At 58.1% G+C, this 22,278-nt stretch overlaps 1 protein-coding gene across 1 annotated transcript in view; it reads left to right on the top strand.

The window, feature by feature from the left end:
* Window positions 1-810: 810 nt before the first annotated feature.
* LOC309603576 (scavenger receptor cysteine-rich domain-containing protein SCART1-like) overlaps window positions 811-22,278 on the top strand; it is a gene marked incomplete at both ends in the record, with an annotated part of 36,093 nt that continues 14,625 nt past the window's right edge. The window contains 8 exons of the mRNA XM_082338387.1: window positions 811-931; window positions 1,171-1,427; window positions 1,823-1,908; window positions 2,333-2,421; window positions 18,830-19,135; window positions 19,771-20,091; window positions 20,178-20,492; window positions 20,849-21,163. Of these exons, the coding sequence (XP_082194513.1) occupies window positions 811-931; window positions 1,171-1,427; window positions 1,823-1,908; window positions 2,333-2,421; window positions 18,830-19,135; window positions 19,771-20,091; window positions 20,178-20,492; window positions 20,849-21,163 (1,810 nt within the window). The remainder of the gene's footprint in view (window positions 932-1,170; window positions 1,428-1,822; window positions 1,909-2,332; window positions 2,422-18,829; window positions 19,136-19,770; window positions 20,092-20,177; window positions 20,493-20,848; window positions 21,164-22,278) is intronic.

The following is a 22,278-nucleotide window of genomic DNA, read 5'->3' as shown; positions in this document are numbered from 1 at the left end:
TGACGTCCTGGGCTCTGGGGCGCCATCCCTTGCTGGGGGTTAGATGGTCACAGCCCTGGTCCTCAGCCCTTCCCACATGCCCATTTCTGCTCCAGCCCTGCCCCGGAGCAGGGTAAGGCTGGCAGTCTGAAAGTGGGGCACAGCCCAGCTCCGCAGCCATGGCAGTGTTTGTCTGGGCTGTTGGTGGACACCTGCATCCATCACCCCCTGGGCGAGGAGCTTGCCAAGAGGCTGTGAGCTGGCTGGCCCGGAGCCTGACACCTCCTTCCCTTGCTTTCCAGAGGTTGTGGCTATCTGGGATGCTGTGTCTGCGTACATCCTGGGACAGCTGAAGCTGGACAAGGTGGGCTGGCGTCTCGGTCCTCCTTTGCCCTGGGGAGCCTGGGCCCTGGGGAGCGATCCCTCCCTGAGCATTGGGGCAGCACACCGAGACCACCCTGTGTGCCCAGAGCTGCTGTTTGGTCAACCTGGAGAGAAACCAAGTCCAGGTCTAGTCGGAGAAAGCATTGGGCACACGATAGGGCTTCACTCTTCCCTGTGGCCACAGTGGAGAGGACAAGCAGAGAGACAGGGGATTATGCTGGCTCTGTGCCAAGGATAATCCTTGTGGTATTCCCTGTGCTGGGAATGCCTGGCATCTTCTCTAGCCAAGGGATGTTAGCAAATTTTTTGAGGAGGGGAAGAAAACACATGGAGATCATGGGCCTTTTCCAAAGCCTTCACTTTTCCCCTCTCTCAAGTCCTCACTCATCAGCCTTTTTGTCTTTTTCCTGGCAGGGTGTCCTGGTCACAGGACTCGGGACCTTCGCTATGGTGCATGAGCGCTTCCAGGGCAAAGAAGAGGTGTATGTGGTTCGAAGACCCATCTTCCAGCTGGACATTGATTTGTTACGGCTGCAGGAGTTTGCGTTCCCCACAGTGGTTATCCCCGGTGAGAAGGCAGCGGCCACCCTCCCCTCTGCCCCTCCGTGTCTGGGGGTGGGGTGCGTGCTCTCTGCTCTTTGGAAAGGGCTGGGAGAAGTCGAGAATTGCCTCCAAAGGTCAGGGGACGGCTTGAGCTCCCCCAAAACAAACCACCCCCCCAAGAGCTGTTTTCTGTGGTGTTTTGTTATGCATCTTACATGGCTGTTTGGCCTGCTGTGGCAGTGACGATGGTGCTCCTCCTTACAGGCGATGTCAAGATCAAGCCGCTGGACTACAGGTGGCTATCGCGAGCCACCTCCTTCCCGCGGCACGTGGTGGAGGGCTGTGTGCAAGAGACCATACTCTTGTACTCGTTCCAGCTGAGGAACAGGCAGCGCCTCTCCTTCGCCTTCAAGGACATTGGCATTCTGTCCTGCAAAGACGATGTCCTGTGCATGCGGTTTTATTACGACTGCATCACAGGGCTGGAGAGCAAGGCCAGCCGGATCGCGCTGCTTCACAGTGTGAGTTGCTCAGGCTTTGAGGGCTGCTTCAATGTCTTTGGGAAGCCTGTGGAAGGGTGAGCAACCCAATCGCCGTTGGCCAGCCTGGACGTGGCAGGCCAGTCAAACGCCCTTCCCCATGCTCACCGCCACGGACTTCTCCGTTAGCAAAGCAAGTTTCTTGTGAGTTTCTGGGTCCTTGCCCTACAAAAAGCCCAGCAGCACTGTTGCACAGGCTCAGTGTTTGCTGTGCAGCTTCTGGAGAGCAGAGCAAGGGCTAAAGTTCCTGGAGGAGGATTTGGAAGAGGGGTTTGGAGAAATGGCTTTCTTTTGGAGCAGGAGACAGGTCTGCTCCCTTTGGGAGCCAAGAGAAAACCGCCTTGGAAACCTTCTGACAGCTCTGTGTCACTTTGCAGAGGCTGTGGATGCCAGGTGCAGCTGTCTCCGGTGGAGCGACCGCCGCTCAGGGGATGCAGGCTGCTCCTGCCCGCGCGTTCCCGAGGTGAGTGCGTTTCCTCTGCAGCCCTCGACCGACCGAGCGGGCGGCTTCCCAGCTCCTGCTGAGCAGCGCACGTTGTTGGGACTTGACACTCAGCGTTGAGTCAGTGATCAATCCTGACTGGTTTCTGGTTAACTAATGCTGAGTTTGGGCTCCATGCATGTTCTCCTGGAGTGACCAGGCGTCGTGATTCTGTTTCTCACGCCCGGCCTGCCATCATTCCCATCAGAGAGAACCAACTGCACAAGGAGAGGAGTTGAAGCTGTATTTTCTGGTGTTGGGGGGAGACTGCCAATAAAACCCGTGCATGGCCCCAGAGGAAAAGGGATGCCATGCCTGGCACGGCAGTCAGGAGGATTAGTGCTGGGAAGCTGCAGAGGGTAGGGGGTCATCCTTCTTCAAGCCTGTGTCATCATTTGCTTTCCAGGTTTAAGTTCCTGGTGATCAGCAGAAGGGTGGCCAAGGCTTTCTCCACCTGGCACAAGAAGGCTGCAGAAAAGCGTGGGACCAGAAGAGGTACGGGAACGGGTCCCTGCTGTGCAGGTGGGGCCCTGCCCCACGTGGGGTGACCGCAGCCCGGTTAAAAGGCACTCTCCACGGGGCTGCTCTGAAGAGCTTCCTCCTTTCCCAGGTACAGAGGGGCGTCCTGACAAGCTGCTGCAGAGGCGAGAGACGTTTTGCTTCCCCATGCTGCCAAGCCAGGGGCCAGGCCCAAGGCAGCAAGACGTGGGGAAGACGACTTCTGCCAGGTGAGCCCCTTGTGGGAAGGGATGAAAGGGATCCTTGCAGCCGTGTAGGAGAGACATCCCCTTTGGACACTCCGGCTGTAGGGACTTGGGAAGGTCCCTGACACATGCCCCACGGTTTTTAGGAGCTTACTTGCCCCATCGCAGGCCCCTTAGTGGGGAAGACGGCTGATGTTGAGTGCAGCCCGCATCACTTTGCTTGCCCTTACAACAGACCTGAGGTGCGGTCCTCTCCCATCCATCTGATGGGGCTCAGGAAAGGCTCCCCCTTGCCATGCGAAAGGGCCCCACCTGCCCTGCTGCTTCTGCCAGCCTGTGGAGCTTTGATAGCAGATGGAAATGGGAGAGCAAACTGCCCCGTGCTCACGTTGACTCCTCCTGGTGTCTCTTTGCAGTGTGCTCCTGCCATGTCCAGGCAGCTCCCCCAGGACGAAGGAGGCAGGCAGGCAGGAGCCAGCTCCTCCAGCCAGGGGCACCGCTGCACTCCCGTCCTCTGAAGGCTGCAAGAGAGCGTTGCAGGTACGTGCTCTGCCTTGCTGTAACGACCATGCTGTTTGAGACTGGGCAAAAGCTACTTTGTGCAGAGAGCCATCCTGAAAGGATCCCTTGCCATGCATTCATTGTAACCTGTCCATCACCTCATTCAGATTTTCTTCATGAAAAGGAAGGTGCTGCGCGTCCTTCCCGCCTGTTATTGCCCCCTGGGTTGTCATGAAACACTTGATTCTGGCCAGGGGCTATGGAAAATGTACAAGTCCTTTCTAGGTCGTTGACAGTGGAGGTCTTTGGTCACTCAGCTGTGTTTGCCCTGAGCTGAGGAGCCTGGCATGACTCCATGGCCCCTGATCTGGTAGGGGCAAAGCGCTGCCGACCGACCGGCTGAGGCAAGGGGCACCAAGGTGGGTCAGACCCGAGGGATCCCCCTCCAGGAGCTGAGACTAATCCTGCCTGCTGCTGTGTTTCCATGCCCTCCAGGAGGTCTGGCAGCTGTCTGCAGAGTGGGAGCAAGCAAAGACCCATTGGCAAGAGCGGCGACAGCAAGCACAGGCAGAATGGGCGGCGTGGGAAGCCTGGGCTGCAGGGGAGGACCGACAGCCGCCCCAGGTACGGGCAGTGATTGACACCGCTGAGAGCAGCAGCGACCCTCTCTGTTGGGGCACCCAGGGCGGCAGGTCTCCAGGGGCTGGGAGCAGGACTGACACCCAGCTGCAGGGCAGGGGTTTGCCTGCTCACCCCCGTGAGGGAGAGATGGGCGGCAGGATCCGAGGGGCAAAAGCAGCCGTCAGCTGTGATGACGGGCACGTGGTGCTGAGTTACCCAGCTCCCAGGTCCTGCTGCAGGCCCCTTTCCAGAGGTCCTCTGGGAAGCAGCACCTCTCTTTGCCATCTGCTTTGCTGAGAGCGTCTCCTCCTTGGCAGGCACTCGGCACTGGAGGCACTTGGACTCCCCACCCTCCAGCCCAGCCCAGGAGAAAGGAGGGCAACGAGAGGTGGAGAAGGGCTGCAAAGCCTCTCCCAGCAGAGCAGATGGCAGCAGCAGCCCAGCTGGACAGACTCCAGCCTGAGTAAGTGTGTGTTGGCTCTGGCCACAGCCTGGGGCAGTCGAGCAGTCGTGACCCCACAGAGATGTCCAGGACCCCCATCCCTGCGTCCTGGGGTTGTGTAGGACACCCTCTGATGTCTCCTAACACGGGCATGATGTGGGTTACCCCCACAGCCAAGGGCCAAAACTCACCACAGGGTGAAAGGGTGGGCACATGCGGGACCGGGTGCGTGCAGAGGCTGGACGAGGGGAGAGGCAGAAGGGGTCTCCAGCAGGGGCTGAGGGATGATGTTTCCCTGCTGTTGCAGCCACCTTTCCCCACGAGCGGTCCAGGTCCTGAGAAGGCTGGAGCCACATCGGGTGCAGAGGAAGATCTTCCAGCACGTCGCTGAGAACAACAGGCGGCGGCAAGAGCAGCAGAGGCAGCTCCCCTGGTAACTATCTCCAGAAAGGGGTGGTGTTTCCCCCAGCTGCAAGGCCCATCCCTGCACTGAGGGCAGCGCTGTGGGAAAGAGGGATTTCTCTGACACCCCTCGCAAGACCAAAGCAGGTTCTGGAGGCTGGCTTTGGGCTGGACCTCCCTGACACCCGAGGGGTCTGCCTGGGCACCCAGGATTGGCTTTCCATGGGCGATGTGAAAGTCCTGGCTCAAGACCGAGGGATCCCTCTGATGGCTGGCTCTCCCCTTTCCAAACCAGAGAACATGTCCTTCCCTTGCAGAATCCTGGGCCAAGACACCTTGCCCCGAGGGGGGACACCTGTATGGGACACTCAAGGTCTTGGCCCAACCTGACTCAGCCCCAGGCTGATCAGCTGCACCTGGGACCTTCTCATGGGCTGGGGCACAAGGGGCCTCTCCCACTTCACAGACACCTTGAGCCTTCATCGCAAGCAGATCCCATCACAGGCGGCCTGAGCTACGCCTGCAGCATTTCTCTGCCTTCTCCCTGGTCAGACGATCATACGCTTTTCCTTCTTCCTCCCTAGTGCTAGATGCTGGTACCGCAGCAGAGGGGAAGGTGCCGGGAGCGGCGGCTGTAGCAGTGGCTGTTAGCAAAGGGGCTGGGTGGCTTCTCAGCTGCCGAGATCCACCTATAACTCCAAATTAAAGAACTCTGGGGCTGTTCCCAGCTGGACTGACTGGCCTGTGCCTGGAGATGGATCGGTCTAAAGGGATTACAAACACCCCATGTGTGATCCCAGAACTGCTCATAGGGGCAGGAGGGCATAAAGTCCACAGTGGATGTCCACAGCCTTCAAGGAAGCAGGTGCAGGCCTAGGACACCATAGGACAGCCTGTGGTGGAGATGGTCAAGGGAGCTGACAAGGCTGAAAGCCCCCAGGAGAGCTGAGGTCTTTCTCCCGTTGGCTGCGGCTGTTGTCTGTGTCACCAAGGCCTGCCAGGAGACACCTCCTGCTCACAGCACTAGGGCCTCATGGCCTCCTTGTCTCCACCCAAGAGCCTGGGAGGTGTCGTACCCTAGTCCTGCACTTGGCATTGCACGTCCCCACAAAACACTGCCCCGAGCCATGTGTGTGGGACGGGATCTCCCTTCCCAGGGGCTGGGGCCAGGCCTTGGCCCTTTGGCTTGATAAAACACGTCCAGGTTTACTCAGCATCAGAGCCACCTTTACAAAGCCTTTGCCTACCTTTCATCGCTGCCTCCAGTTTTCTGCTCTAACTAGCCCCCAGGGTTGCTTTGTCACTAATGTCCCTCACTGGGAGCCATTAAAGCTCCAAGGGACTTTGGAGGTTGCACCTGACTTTGACTTCTTGAGAGGTTTCATCAACTTTCTCTCAGGGTCTGAGGTTCATGGACTCGGCACCAAACCCTCCAGAGGGGTCATTAAAATGCTTTGGGCTGGTCCTCTGCTGCTGAGCTGGTCCAGGCTGCTGGGATGGAAGGAGCTCCTGGCAACTGGGCTGCGCTGCAGAGAGACAGCTCTGCCCAGGAGCAGCTCCTCTGCAAAGCGCAGCAGGGCGCAGGGCCCTCCCAGGGTCTCTCAGGGAGATGAGCAAGGCAGACCTAGAGCTTAAAGGCGCTCAGGACTGGGAGGATGACTGAGAGCTCAAAAGAGGAGAAATCTTTGCAGCCCTGGACACGGTCAGTCTCTGGGTGCAGGGCAATGCAGCTGTAGTTCCTGGAGGCATCTCCTCAAGCTGGCACAGCCCACAGCTTGTGGCATCTGTAAGGTGGGGACTCTTCTTAGGCAATTTTGCATCGCTGTGAAGCCACGGTGTGCAGGTGGAGGTGCCCAGGGCTGTCCTTCTGAGCAGGGTCCCCGCACACCAGGTGGCTGTGTGCTGGGGCAGGGACTCTGCCCCCTGCCAGGGTCAGCACTCAGCCTGCCCGGGGAGCTCCCCATGGCACTGCAGGGAGCAGCTCTGCGTGGAAGGAGCAACCCCCGGTGGGGCAGGGCAGGGTCACTCTGCTGTCGAGAGGGTGCTGCATGGGTGAGGGCTGCTCACAGCTCCAGATCACCCCTGGGACATTTCACAGGGCACTTTTCAAGAAGGACATCAAGGCAGGGGCTACCTGGGAGGAAAGGCGCTTGCCAGGGTCGGTGCTTTCACTTCCCAACTGTGATGGTAGGTGGAAATGGTGATGGAGCTGTCAGGTTTGCACAAGAGACAGAGACCCCTACAGCATTACAGTGAGTGATGAATAGGCTTTTCAAGGAACCTGATGAAGTCACTTCACCCACCTCAGCCTACAGAAAGCATTAACATCAGCTTTGAGGTCTCCTCAGGGTTATCCTGATATTCTCTTTAAGACTTGCCAGCAGGGAGATCCCCCTGGGCAGTGCCTTGCTGCCAGGAGGTGTCTGCAGGGCAGAGCTGAGTGCACAGCACGTGGGATGGGATCTGTGAGCAGGGACAGGGAGGAGACCTGGGGAAAGAGAAATAGCTCCTGGCAACTCCAGCTCCAACCAGCAGAGACGTGGGCAGGGAGTGGGAGGCAACTGCAAAGAAGGACTGGGAGAGGCTGCGTTCAGGCAGCTCTCTTTTGGGCCTTCACTGGAGATGTCTGCTGGCCGTTGTCTGCTGGGCAATGAGCTGACTCTCCATTTAAGACACCCCATCCTCAGGACACCCGACTGTCTGTTTTGCCTGTCCTGCTGGGCTTGCGTGCTGCCCCCCAGAAAGGCACGGCTCTCCTGTAGGATCCCAGGGAGGGCTGAGCCATCCCTTGTGGGTCGCCAGTCTCCTCTCAGATTCCTTTGCTTCTCCCTGAGAGGGGCTGTGTCCTGCCCTCTCCATCACAACTCCACCTCTGTGATGGAAAAAGAAGAGTTCGCAGATCTGCCCGTTGAAACAGGGCTCCCCTGCTTTCATCAAAGTCCAGTTGCTTTTCTTTTTTTCAAGAGTAATGTGTGTGCAGTCATCCTCGAGGTAGCAGAAGTGAAAGCAGAGGGCAGCTGGGAAAAAGACTGATGGACACTGCAGCTCCCCTGACTCTGCACTGAGCCACAGAGAGCTGCGCCCTTTTGCCTGTCTTGTCTCAAGACCACGCTTTCAGTCATAAAAATGAGGATTTCTACCCCTACAAATAGTACTCACCAGATGTGTTGGTGGAAAATAAAAAATACAGAGAAAATTATCATCAAGACATGCTAAGCCTCTCTTCTACAGCCCAGAGGCTTAGGAGTCATGAGTGCAGATATTGAACATTTCCATTAAGGGATCCCCTCTGAGCAGGGACGGCACAAAGCCTTTTCCACGTGCCTCCCTCACCTGGCTGTGGTCTCCCTGTTTATCAGCACTGCCATGTTTGCCTACCTGAAGCCCTCCTCCATCTCCTCCACACCCCAGGACCTGGTGCTGGCAGTTCTGTACTCAGTGGTGCCTCCAGCAGTGAACCCCCTCATCTACAGCATGAGGAACCGGGAGCTCAAGGATGCAGTGCGGAAACTGATGACTAGATGTTTTTTTAGAAGCAATATACTGCCCATCTGCTTCTCCATATCACTCATAACATAACTCATTACAGGCCCAACTTGTCTTTTATATGTTTTGTAGTTGTTGATGTTACTGGGGGTTTTTTATTATTATTTTGGGTTTTTTTCACTTCTGATAATGTTTTCCACAAAGAATTTTCATTATTCATAATATTTCAAATTCATTACCTACCTGTCTGGTTTGACCCAGAGACAGCATGAATTTCCACACCCTCTGTGCATTTAAACATTAAGAAGGACCCTGCAGGGACTTTTTTTGTTAGAGATTTTTCCTCTGAGACCTTCTCTGGAGCTGCAGAGACAGTTCCTGTGTCCAGAGTCCCTGCACAGCAGATCTGTGACAGAGCTGGCCTCTCTAGCACCATTTCCATCAGGAAACGGGATCTCCTCAGGGCAGTGCCCGAAGGCTGAGGTCTTTTTCCAAAGTCGTTCTCAAGAACATGCCCAAGGAACAGAGTCTCCAGAGGACTGTTGCTTTGCTTGTTTCTCCCTGGGCTCAGTGGGATGGGTCCCAGTATGGTCTTCCAGGGACTGAGCAATGTCTCAGGTGTTACTGGTTGGGGGACAGCACCCACACAGATGGGGAAGGGTCTCCAATTAACCTGCCTGGGGCTCTACAGCATGTGATAGGGCTGATGGCAGATGAGTGCTTTTCTGGAAGGGATCAGGAGCTGCCAGCAGAGCACAGGTGATCTGCAGGGACAGTGTGTGCCAGGAGGCCAGCAGTGAGTGGAGCCCACTGAGCACAGGCCTGTGCAAGGTGGAGGGACCCAGAGATAAACTGCTAAATCTGGGTGTGAACCGCCAAGCGAGGGCTCTGCAACCCCAGGGGGTGCAGCAGGCACAGGGAAAGGAGCCTGGTGAGTGATTCGTTTTACCGTCAGTGGACTTTGTAGACTGGATCCAGTGCAGCACTCAGACACATCTCGTGGTGTTGGCAATAAGGCAGGGTACCTCTGAGCACCCTCCGTGGCCACAGAAGAGCTTCTGCGGGAGGCAGGCAGTGGCAGCAATGTCCCTGAGCTGGGTCTGCCTCCCAGCCTGACCAGCATAGCCCTGTGGAATCACCCTGTGACCCCAGGTCCCACAGCCCACTTGCTCTGCAGAGCAGCACCACCAGCTCAGGGGCTGTGGAGAGCATGAGAAGGGGGCGCAGAAATGGCCGGCCAGGCCAGCACAGATGTGCCCACCTTGAGGAAAGGCTCTGTGGAGAGATGGGATGTCTTGGCAGAAGAGCAGGATGCCATGTGTGTGCAGGGGAGAGATGGGAAGAGAAACCCTTTGCTGTGGGTGCCAGCTCAGGGCAGGGTGCCCTGTGGCCGGGGCAGCGGGAGCTGCCTGAGGAGCCCCAGGGCCAGGACTCTGTGCTGTCCTGGGGAGCGGGGCTGGCCCAGGGGGCTGCAGGCTCCTGGGATGGCCTCTGCAGGACATGACGGCAGGAGAGACACTGCCACTGACCTCCATTTCCTCCTTGCTGCAGGGCCAGACCAGACTGGGCTGCCCTGCTCGGCTGGGGAGAGGGCTGGGGAGTGGGGAGAGCTGGGAAGGGGCTGGGATGCCTGGGCTGGGAAGTGCTGGGGAAAGGGAAACACCAGTGTACTGCTGAAGTGTGTGAGTGTGCAGGGTAGGGGCACACAGCAGTGTCCTCGCACACCCAGCCAGGCCTCCTGGCAGAGACATGAAGGACCAGCAGAGCAGGACCTGGTCTCTGCCCATGTGTGCTGGACACCCCAGGAAAGCTGCCCCAGGGTAATCGTCACACACCAGCCAATAACAACCACCATTTCCAGCACTGGCCTCTCACCCCAGCTCCCAGAGGTTGTTTGTCCTTCCATGGAGGGACACCGAATGACTAGGTCAGAAGTCCATGTTTGCATTGTACAGACACGTCGCAAGCATGCACGTGGTGTGTGCGTGGGGAGGTGAACCTGAGTGAGCGCAAATGCCATCAGCTGCTCCTGGGGATCCCATGAGTGTCTGTGGGACACACAGTGTCTCCAAGTCACTTCCCCTTGAGAGTAACATCCCCTGGGAAACCACCTGCATGCAGCACTGAGATGTGCTTCCTAGAACTGAGGTCCCCGTGTCCGTTCCTCATGCCTTGGGGCATCTCAGAGGAGTGCAGAGCAGGGCGATACACCGCAAGGCTGAGGTGCCTGCCAGCCTCTGGGAGTGGCAACAGGAGGCCAGAGACACTACGACTGCTGCAATGCACTGCCTGTGCGTGTGCAAGGGAAGGACTTGTATCTCTGAACACCCCTGTGTACATGGGGAGTGCATGAGGACAGCTCAGACGTGGACACCTCACAGAGCCCGGACATTTCTGTGTGTGACTCCAGGAGCTGCTCCCACCGTCCCAGTGTGATTTATGTCACTCGCCTTGGAAACGCTCATTGCCAGTTCCTCTGTCTGCCATGATGTTCATTCTTGGCTTTCTGGCCTGTGCCTTCAAACACACAGCAGGAAAGCAGCATGCCTGTGGAGCATCTCACCTGGGCAGTCAGAAGGGGTTCTGCACGCAGCAGCGACGTTGCCCTCTAGAAGAAGGCCCTTCTCGCCTTTCAGAAGGTGCAGAGCACATTTAGGGATTAGTAACACACCCAGAAGCACTCACCTCCATGTTTCACCTCTCTGACCTTCCTTCACCATTTCTTTAAGCAATGAACAAAGAAGAAAAAGGTTCTTCCTCACAGGTGTCCTACTAGGAGAGAGTGGAAAAGAAGGACCTTAGCCTTCCGTGGTGTGGCAGAAGAGTGGAATGCACCCCACTTACTTAAAAGAGAGAAGCAGCAATAGGTTATACTGAGGTAAAATAATATGACAGGGTTCAATGAGTTGGATGGAACTTAACAAAGTTTTAACAGTGGTTTACCAAGGTTCAATAAGTTTGATGGCAAGGTTCACCTTATTAATTAGTCTCAGACTTGATCAACAGTTCATGTCTAACAGAATTATCCATACCGTGTTTATAACATCTGAGTAGCTACATGGATTAAGTAATGTTTCATAGTATTAATTCAGCATGCTCTCAGTCACTTACCGAGGATGTTGTCGCAGGTGAGGGATCTCTCTGCCTTGGTTAAGGAAAGATCTCTTAGTCTCAGGTAAGGGATCTCAAACCCTGAGAGGCGTCCCTGCTCGAGGGGAGAGTCACCTGGCCTGCCGTCCAGCCGCCATGCAGGGAGAGCTCTCATTGGGCCCATCCTGATGGTAATATTTAGAGGGTGAAGTAGCTGCCTGCCAGTCAATAGTATAGACAAGATATCTTCATTTTAGCTCTGGCAACTTGTATTTTTGGCTTTCGAAACCACCTTCTGAAATCTTGTTCAAGACACCTTCACTCCCTTGTACGTCAGCCAGGGGCTTTCCAGCTCACACGTTCACCCCAAGGACGTGAGGGCTGTTGTTCCTGCCTCAGCCTGAACCAAAGTGCGGCTCGGAGTCAAGTGTATCCGTCACATTGACCAGATGCAGGAACTTTGAGGGTTTTATTCCTTTAACCCTTGCCTCTCTCCCCTCATCCTCTTTTCCTAGGGTGTTTTGGAGTTTAAGGGGGGATTTTTTGTTGTTGGAGGTGTTTCTGTAATTATTTTGCTGAGGAAGGTGGTGCAGCCTTGAAGCCCTGGGAGGCGGGGAAAGGTCTTACGTCCGGCACAAAGCCGGGAGCTCTGACCCCACCGTGAGCCCTTCTCTGCCCACGGCTCCCAAGAAGCATTTTTCACCTCCCCACGGGCCTTCCCGGTGCCTGTTGGGATCCCTGCCCTGGAACAGGCCAGAGCACGGGCACCGCTGCTGCGGGAGACACGACGGGACAGGGGCCCCGCCCACCCGCTCCCGCTGGAAGCCCCGCCCCCTCCCAGCACCCGCAGGGACCCTGTGCCCCGGAAGTCGCTCTGCTCTGCCGGCCATGTGCTCCGCTGGGATTGGCTGGCAGGACCGGCCACCCCTGCCGGTTGGCCCAGAGATACATCAGACCCGGAAGGCCCTTCCCCTGCATCCACAGGGGCCGCCATTTTGGGTTGGCCGCCATTTTGGGACAGGCCACCGCCATTCCATGGCAGTGAGCTGCCCTTTTGTTAAAGCTCATACTGCTCTGTGATTGGCTAATGGCCATGTCTCAACACCATCACAGCCGTGTGTTCTCAGGCAGCCCCTGTGATTGGCTAGCAGGACCGGCCACCCGTCCCAGTGTCCCCAGGGGCACGTCCCAAAGGAAGCCCCCTGTCATTTCCTATGGGGAGGCCGCCACTTCCAACAGCCTCATTCCCCACGTCTTTTCATTCTGCATTGTGATTGGCTGACAGCCATTTCATGACGCCTTCATAGCCACATGTTCTCAGGCAGCCCTGCGATTGGCTGCCCACCTCCTTTGGTCCAGGAAGTGCTCAGATATAAAGATATCTACATTTATATAACATATATCTATTTATAAGTAAGTGTACAAATGCATACAAATACATATTTTATTTATTTCGAAATAGGTACGGTATTTTTATATATATACTTCTGTATATGTACTTAAGTATAGAATTTTTTACGTATATGTAAACATTTATGAAGCTATAGATAGCAAATACATACAGCCATAAAAAAACCCATAGGTATAAAACAGATGATAAAACCTTTTTTTAATAAGCGCTACTGGAGTGAGCACTTAAAGTTTAAATGTGAAGAGAAACAAAAGGAAGAGGCCAGGTGGGGGTCCCCCACTTTCCCAGGCTGCAGAACAAGCCCTGACAGGTCTGGGGTGGGGGGGGCTTCAGGAGGGCAGAGGGGTGCCCGAAAGGTTGTGGGGCGTGGACAAGCTGGAACGTGCCCAAGGGCTACGGCCACCTCCAAGGAATAACAGACTCATTTGCCACACGATATCGAATATATATCACAACATATATATATATTATGTATAATATATATACTATATAATATTATATGCATTACAATATGTAAACTATATAAAGATATTATAATATATTACAAAATATCGTATATGTTATAATAAAATATAATAAAAGACATTATAATAACTATTATTATAGTAGCAGAATATATTAAATTATAGTTCTTATTATAATTTAATAATATAATAATATATAATATAAATGTAATTGGTATTATAATTATATAATGTGAAAATTATAATATTATATTAAAATATAATATATACAATCTGATATATATTATAAATATTATATAAAATATATATCAATATATATGTAATATATCACCACACGAGTACATAGGAAATACATTGGTATGTGCTTGTGAGGTTACTGGAGGCTGAGTACCTCAACAGGACGTACATGGCAAATGGGCCATTGTGTCTGTGCTTCTGATGTCACTCCTGCCTGAGGAGCTAGTAGGCCAGGAGTAGGCCTATGGATTGTGTAAGTGATTGTGAGGTCACTGGTGCCTGAGCAGATGATAGGCCAGGACCTGGCACATGGCTTGTGAATTTCTTTGTGGTGTCGATGGTAGCTGGTAGGCCAGGAGAAAGATGTCTGTTGTTGGATATTTTGAGGTCACAGGTGCCTGAGAAGCTGGTAGGAGTGGAGCAAGCCCCTGTCTTGTGTAGGTGTTTGCAAGGTCATTTGTGACCGATGAGCTGATGGGCCAGGAAGAGGCCCATGGGTTGTGTAAGTGCTTGTGAAGTCACTGCTGCCCTGGTAGCTGATAGGCCAGGAGCAGGGCCATGGCTGGTGTAGGTTGCTGTGGTGTCACTGGTGCCTGAGTAGCTGAGAGGTTAGGAGCAGAACAATGGCTTGTGTAGGTGTTTGTATAGGTGTTTGGTCAATGGTGTCAGAACACCTGATAGGCCAGAAGCAGGCACGTGGCAGGTTTAGATGTTATGACATCACCTGTGGCTGAGTGATGGATAGGCCAGGAGCGTGCACATGGCTTGTGTACGAGCTTGTGATTTCATGAGTACTGGATCAGCCTATAGGCCAAGAGCAGGCATATGGCTTGTGTGGGTGCTTCTGATGTCATCAAAATAATGTTTAAACCCCACCCAAACATGGCTTTTTGGAAGAACCATCAGCTGCAGAAGCCCGTGCACAGCACCCACCCCCGTGTGACTGTGTAACTCTTGAGCAGACAGCGATGGCAGCAGGAGGGTGTGGGGTCACCATCACTATAACTGCTGAGCACCCAGTGGTGGCAGTAGGAGGGTGTGAGGTCACCGTCACTATAACTGCTGAGCACCCAGTGGTGGCTGTAGGAGAGTGTGAGGTCACCGTCACTATAACTGCTGAGCACCCAGTGGTGGCTGTAGGAGGGTGTGAGGTCACCGTCACTATAACTGCTGAGCACCCAGTGGTGGCTGTAGGAGGGTGTGAGGTCACCGTCACTATAACTCAGAAGCACACAGCTGTGGCAGGAGGAGGGTCTGAGGTCCCATCACCGATGGCACCGCGTGGCCGTGGGGCTCGGTGCACAGCGGCCGTGTGCATCAGCGGGGCATGCCGGGGGCCGGGAGCTGCCCGGCCCCGTGTCTGCGAGGCCGAAGGAGCAGCCCCTGCAGCCCTGGCTGGAGCAGTCGGGGTGGGGGTGGCTCGGGGGCACCGCAGGGATGTGCCTGGGCACGGTGCCAGGAGGAAACCACAGACTTCCTGCCCGGCCGCTGCGCTGCAGGGGGAGTGCGGCGAGCGCTGCGAGGCCACGGGGGCTGTGGTTTGTGCACCTGCAGGCTCCAGCTCCCGATGCGCCTGTGGGGAAGAATGGCCCCTCGGGGACAGGCTGAGAGTCAGGGGCCTGACGGAGCCTCTGGGCTGCAGGTCTGCTGCCAGGGCAAGGCCATGGCCCAGCTCAGGCTCCTGCGAGGGACCCAGGGTGGGGCTGTGCAGGGAGGGACGGGTGAGCCAGCCCTCCTGGGATGGAGCTCTTCCCCTGCCCAAGGCCCTTGCCCAGCTGCTGCTCCCAGCACAGTGGGGTCTGTAGCAGGGGCAGGGGCTGTTTCCTTCCCATCCTGACACAGGCCCCAGTGCAGTCCCAGCTCCGTTGTTCCCACATCTCATGGGGGAGCTGGACACTTGTCTCTTGGGCTCTTGGATGAGCCCACCGTAGAAGATGCTCAGTGCTCCCAGTCCCCACAGCAGGGTGCAAGGGGTGACGGACTCATTTCCCCTCCACACTGAGCTTCTCCCGTGACGCTCTCCTGCTGCAGTGACCATGACACTGGCAGCGGGACACATATGTCCCTCATATATGGTCATGAACGGCACTGGAGAAGTTCATTGGAGGGCTGGGCTGTGTCGGAGGGGAGATAGCTCCCGATAACGTCTCAGAAGGTGCTGCTGCTGCTTTTATTGGCTCCTCCTGCAGCTGGGTCGGCATCTGCAGAGATATATTACCCTCCCATCGTCATTGTCCCCGTGAGTCCCCAGGAGCCGTGGCAGGGAGTGGGGCGCAGCAGGGCTCTGCCAGCAGGGCAGGAGGCTCAGGATGAGGATGGAGGCACTCCTGTCCCCTCGGGTGCTGTGGCTGCTCCTCTGGGTGCAGCTGTGCAGGGGTAAGTGCCGGTTCCCTTGTCTCACAGCCCAGGGCCAGCGGGTACCAGCGGGGTCATTGGGATCCCTTTGGGAATGGGGTTTCTTTCCAGGCTCCACTGGGACAAGGGTCAGAAGGTGCTCAGGTCCATGGACCTTGTGCCTTTCCCTGTGCCTCTCTGTGTTTAAGGCAGCCTGTACCTGGCTGCATTTATGGACACCCCCATCCTGGATGACCCTTTTGGGACCCCTTGTTCCCCAGTTCTGTGCCCCTGAGGCTGGCAGTGGCCCAGGTGGTGATGGCAGCACTCAGCAATCCCCAGGGCACAGCCAATCTCCAGGGTGCCCTGGAGGGTTTGTGTGCTGCTCACTGCCCCAGGGTGCAGGGGAACCCCGACCCCAGGAAGGCAGTTTGTGCCCCACAGAGAGAAGGGGCCTGGGCTGTTTGCACCCACGGGTGGCAGAGAAGTTTCCTTCCTGGGGGCCTCGGTCAAGCACAAGAGTTGGGCTGATGCCTGGGGCAAGGAGACGATATGGGTTGGGGGGGATCCGTGGGATCATCTCGGTGCTCCCTGAGGACATGGGAAGCCCTGGGGGTGGTGTGGGTTTGGGAGGTGGCAGGGCAGGTGGTGGGCAGGGGAAGCTGCGGGCCTGGGGGCATGGGGCTTTCCAGGGTGTGCTTGGCTGGGGAGGAGACGGTGCCCTGTGCAGGGCCTGGGGGCACGGTGTGTGGGTGGGCATGGGCAGGGGGCTGTTGGAGTGGGAGGAGGTGCCAAGGGCTGTGGGGCAGCGAATGACCCAGCAGGGCTGGAGTTGGCCCCCCCAGCCTGCACAGCCCGTGGGGAGAGGAGGGACCCCCACACTTCCCCAGGCACAGCTCAGAGAGGAGAGGGCTCCCAGCCTGGTGCTGTGACTCGACTCCCAGAGCTGCAGCCTGGGGCTCGGCCCTCTCCTGACGGGTCCCGTGTTTTGGTGTTTGAAGGGGCTGCGGAGGTGAGGCTGGAGGCTGGCGGCGGGCGCTGTGCTGGGAGAGTGGAGGTGAAACACCAGGGCCAGTGGGGGACCGTGTGTGATATCTCCTGGGACATGAACGATGCTGCAGTGGTTTGCAAGCAGCTGGGCTGTGGGTCTGCTGTTGAAGCTCATGAGGATGCACACTTTGGGCCAGGATCTGGCCCCATTTGGATGTCTAAAGTTGGCTGTCATGGCTCTGAGTCTGCCCTGTCTGACTGCACACACAGTGGATGGGGTCAAAACAACTGTTATCACCGTTGGGATGCTGGAGTGACGTGTTCAGGTAAGGGGCCATTCCTGTTCCCTACATTTGGGGCCAGGATGCGGGGAGGGAACTGGCTGTGCCCTCAGGAAGAAATGAGCAGACACCAGATCAGGGCCCAGTGTGGCCGTTAGCACTGCTGAGTTGGCACATATGTTGCTGCGTTTGCCAGTGCCTGAGGAAAGCCCCGTGAGAGCCCACCCTGGGTGCGCACACCCTTCCTGGTCCCTGAGGGGGCTCAGCCCACCCTCCATTGGTGCCTGGGGCTCAGGTGAAACCCCCTCCCTGCCCCTTGGTGTCCGTTGGTGCCCATCTTTCTCCTCCCATTCAGCCAGGACCTGTCTGGCATTGCCAGGGGCCAGGTCCCCCCATGCCAGAGGCACCGAGAGTGGCTCATGTGGCCACCCACAGCTCCGGGGAAGGGCACAGAGTGGTCAGGGACTTTTGGGTTGTGCCTCCTGGCAGGCATGAGTCCCTCGGCCTAAGCAAAGGGGCTGCTCAGAGGGGGAAAGCGCTGGCCTTGAGCAGAGGAGCAGGGTGGGGCACATGGCACCCCATTCCTCTCCCAGGGTCACCCCGCGAGAGCCAGCCCACGTGGACATGGCCCCGTGCTGTCAGTGCTGACCCGCTGCCCAGCCTCTCCTGCCTCCCCCAGCCCCAGCTGCCCTGTGCCACAGGGGCTTTGCCAGCACTTGCACTGTCCTCGGTGCCTGTCCTTGCACCGGGAGCTCGTGTCAGCCCAGGGCTGCCCCTCTGCCCGCTCTCCTGCCCTCTGCCTGGCCGTTGATGGGGATGTGCGTGCCTGGCAGTGCACTCTGGCCCTGGCTGAGGACCCCGTCCCTCAGCAGGTGCCAGAGTGGGGGCTGGCACAGACACTGACTGTACATAGAGCTGTGCCATAGCTGTACCCCGTGAAATGGCCCATCTAACAGCAGTGCCCCAACAGCCTGAGACCGCCCTGAGGGAAGGGTGTGTTACTGGGAATTCCAAGGGTTCCTCAGCCAGGCCCTGAGCTCAGTGGGCAGATCAGGCTGCAGCAGCCAACAGTGCCTTGGCCAGTCTCCCTGGGCCCCAAGTGCTCGCAGTGCTGCCAGGAAGCCCAGGGTCTCCAAAATGGCGGCAGTTGGTCCGAGCAGTGCCTACGGCTGGGGGTTTGGGGAAGAAGCAAGGCCACAAGTGCTGTGCTGATGTCTGAGGAGCGGCAGGGTGTCCCTGGTGTCTTTGTGCCATCAGCAGCCCCTGGGAGCTGCTGGTAGGGTTGTGGGGCTCTGTGCCTGTGGCCACCTTGCAGACCAGGTGGGACGTGGGCATGTAACTGCCAGAGGGCTCTGGGAACTCTCCGGGGACTTTGATTGCTCCAGGATTTGTCCGGCTGGTCGGAGGGGAGAGCCCCTGCTCAGGACGCGTGGAGATCCGTGATGGGAATGAGTGGAAACCTGTCTGTGACTCAGACTTTGGTCCCAAAGCTGCCGACGTGGTCTGCGGGGAGTTGCAGTGTGGCGCAGCCCTGTCTGTGCCCAGGGCAGCTCACTTTGGAGAAGGTGTTGGTGCCATGTGGGACAGAGAGCTGCAGTGTGTGGGGAATGAATCCCTTCTCATCTCCTGCCCCAGGGGATCCCGCAGAGACCAGCCCTGCGCCCACACGAACGCCACTGGTGTCACCTGTACACGTAAGGACTGAGGGTGGGGTGTTCCATATCTGGGGGTGTGCTGGGGCCAAGGGGAGCAGGGCCGGGGCAGTGCCATGCTGTGCTGGGTGTGAGGGCTGGAGGGGTGATGTGGTTGTCTGCAGCCTTAAAATTGTGCAGAAGGAGGAGAAAGACAGGCTTTCCTCCATTTGGCTGCTCCTCCAGCTCCTGAGGAAGTGAGAGCACAAGTCTGCCCTGTCTCATCCTTCTCTGTTCCCGATGACACAGGGTTCAGGCTGGTGAACGGCAGCACGGCGTGTGAGGGGAGGGTGGAGGTCTATGTGCTGGGGACCTGGGGCACCCTCTGTGCCTCCCGCTGGGATCTCTCGGACGCCCACGTTCTCTGTCGTCACCTCGACTGCGGGTTTGCTGAGTCCATTCCCAGAGGAGGGCATTTTGGGAGAGGCACGGGACCTGTCTGGAGAGATTCATTCCACTGTGATGGAACTGAAGCCCACCTGGGACAGTGCCCAGTGACCGCCCTGGGGGCCTCACCGTGCTCCCATGAGAACGATGCTGCTGTGATTTGCTCAGGTGAGTGCTGGGACAATGCTGTGTTAACTCCATTTGTCCCTTGGGTGTGACATGGCCACCCAAAGCAGAGGACCTCATGGTAGCAGCAGGGTGAATTTCTGACGAAAGAAACCCTAGCTTCACCAGGAATCTCTGCCCCACACAGGGGATCAGGCCCAAACTTCTCCTGTTTGATCGGAAAGGCCCCCCTTGCTCTGCTCCCTGCCAGGGACACAGGCTCCCAGGCCCAGATCCCCAGGGATGCAGAGGGGCAGAGGCATGTGTACTCTGCCCCATGGCTCAGCAGTGCCAATGCCAGCGCTGAGGTGAGGCAAGGCTTGTCCTGGGGCTGCCTGTCCCCAGGCCACCGCCGGCTGCTGCTCCCTCCTGCGGGAGCTGCCCCATCTGCCTCAGCAGGGACGTGTTGGGTGGCTCTGCCCCACCAAGAGCAAAGAGAGGGTCTTGCTCAGGAAGGCTCAGGGACTGGGGAAGCAAGCCTGTGGAAAGCTGCTCCTGAAGCTGACCGCAGAGGGCTGGGGGCGAACGGGTGAGCTGCAGGGGGTTGTGAGGGTTGGAGAGCCTGGAGAGGTGCTGCAGGTTTGTGGGCTGCCTGGTGCTGCTGAGGGCTGGGGCATGGCTGCTCTCCCCAGGCCCAGGCAGCTCCACAGCCCTGCGGCTGGTGGGTGGAGGGAGCCGGTGCGACGGGCGAGTGGAGATCTTGCAGCGCGGGACGTGGGGCCGAGTCCTGGATGAGCAGTGGGACATGCAGGAGGCCAGCGTGGTGTGCCGGCAGCTGCGGTGCGGAGAGGCAGAGAGAGCCTACAACCCCCCGAAGCCTCAGAGAGGGACGGGTCCCGTGGGGCTGCGAGGGGTCCGGTGCGCAGGGCACGAGGCCAACCTGACCCAATGCAACACCTCCCTGCCCATGAGCGCACTGGCAGCAGGGATTGCAGAGGACGTGGGGGTCGTTTGCTGGGGTGAGTGGCACTGCACAGGCCCCCCAGGCTCTGGGCTGGGTGGGCAGCCGGCCCCTGATGGCAGCTGGGGTTTCTTCCTGCTGCAGGGAGCCGGCAGGTCCGGCTGGTGAACGGGCCCGGGCGCTGTGCTGGGAGAGTGGAGATCTACCACCAGGGCAGCTGGGGGACTGTCTGCGATGACCAATGGGACCTGTCTGATGCTGCCGTCGTTTGCCACCAGCTGGGCTGCGGAGGGGCGGTGAAGGCGGTTGGCTCCGCTCAGTTCGGGGAAGGCTCCGGTCAGATATGGCTGGACAGCGTGAACTGCTCCGGGGCCGAAGCTGCTCTCTGGGACTGCCCGGCAGGGTCCTGGGGGCAGCACGACTGCGGGCACAAAGAGGACGCAGGAGTCGTCTGCTCAGGTCTGTGCTGGGAGCTGTGGTGGGAGCCCAGTGCCCAGGGAGACGGGGACAAGGGGAGAGCCGTCAACGGCCGAGGCTGTCCCTGGCTGCCTCTGAGCCCCTGCCTGAGCCTGTCCTGGGGACACCCATGCACAAACCCCCTCGGTCCCACTGGGGGCCCCTTGTAAGCTGAGCTGTCCCCAAGGGTTAGCGCGGAGGGCATGGGTGTCTGTCCGTCAGGGACTTCTCTCTGCCCCTGGCAAAAGGGTGACTTGCTGGCCGTGCCTCTGCCTGGCTGAGGGCCTGGGGGGTGAAGAGGCTTCTCTGCTCCCATAGCCCCAGACCAGCCTGTTCCCCTCTGGGCTCTTTCCTCCCAGATTTCATGGCCCTGAGGCTGCACAACAGCACCAACTGCTCCGGGCGCCTGCAGGTGTTCTACAATGGCACATGGGGGACCGTTTGCTCCAACTCAATGACTCCCAAAACGGTGTCGCTGGCATGCAAGGAGCTGGGCTGTGGGGATGAAGGGACCCTGGAAACACGCCTGCCCTATGGTAGGGTGTCTGGCCTCACCTGGCTGGATCGCGTGGAGTGTGGGGAGAGAAACAGCTCCTTCTGGCAGTGTCCTTCTGCTCCCTGGGACCCACAGTCGTGTGATGACCTGCGAGACGAAACCCACATCACCTGCAATGGTAATTCGGAGCTCCCCGGGCACCAGCATCCCCCCAGCTCCTGCTCCCTGCTGGGCACAGTCAAGCGCAGAGACAGGGCCCACAGGGGCTTTGACTTTACGGGCCAGACCCTGCTGCTTGTGGTGGCACAAATGGGACTTCAGCTCTCAGAGCCCCACACATTCCCCAGCAGTTGCCAGCCAGGCTCCCAGCAGCGCCCGGGACAGGCAGAGGTGTCTGCAGGCGAGGTCTCAGAAGAGCCCAGCCAGGGCTCCAAGGAGCGTCCCCTCCATGGACACCCTCCTGCTGCTCTGTGAACCAGGGTCCCTCTGGGGCTGAGCAGTCAGGGTCCCCCACATTGCCGTGCGTGTCCCCTGAATGACTGGGGTTCAGCTGCTGCCGTGAGCGAGGCGGCACGGGGAGGCGTGAGCAGAGCTCAGCCCCACGCTCTGCTGCACGACCCCCTTCAGCAGCCCCTTCACCGCAGCATTTTCTTCTGCAGGGAGTCGGCCAGAAACACCCCCAGCCCTGGGGACCATGTGCCCAAACTCCACGAGCTGCACAGGTAGCTGCTCCTCTGCATGCCCCTCTGGCCTGGCAGGGCTCTGCCTGCTGTCCCGGTGCCCTGGGAGGTCTCTGCCTTCTCCAGACAGGGAGAAGATTCGTGCCGTGGGAGGCGAGAGTGGGTGCTCGGGCAGAGTGGAGGTCTGGCACCGCGGCTCCTGGGGGACGGTGTGCGACGACTCCTGGGACATGCAGGATGCCGAGGTGGCCTGCAGGCAGCTGGGCTGTGGCCCTGCGGTGTCTGCCCTGGGCGAGGCTGCGTTTGGGGAGGGGACGGGCCCCATCTGGCTGGAGCAGGTGGAGTGCCGGGGGACAGAGCCATCTCTGCAGGACTGCTGGGCTCGGCCTGGGGACAGCGGTGCCTGCCGGCACAAGGAGGATGCTGCCGTGCGCTGCTCAGGTGAGTGGCAGGGCTGGGACCCTTGATGGAGCTACTGGCAGAGCTCCTGCGAGCAAGGCCATCCTTGTGCAGCCTGGGAGCCTGGTGCCAAGTGGGCTGCAGCCTCTGTGGGGCTGGATGTCCTCTGGCTTCTGCCTGCAGGGCCCTGCAGCCCCCAGGGGCATCTCCTGGG

Source organism: Platalea leucorodia, assembly GCF_965183815.1.
Source record: "Platalea leucorodia genome assembly, contig: HAP1_HAP1_SCAFFOLD_128, whole genome shotgun sequence".
Classification (NCBI taxonomy): domain Eukaryota; kingdom Metazoa; phylum Chordata; class Aves; order Pelecaniformes; family Threskiornithidae; genus Platalea; species Platalea leucorodia.
Note: the sequence above shows the minus strand (reverse complement) of the source record. Positions and strands in the feature narration are given on the sequence as shown.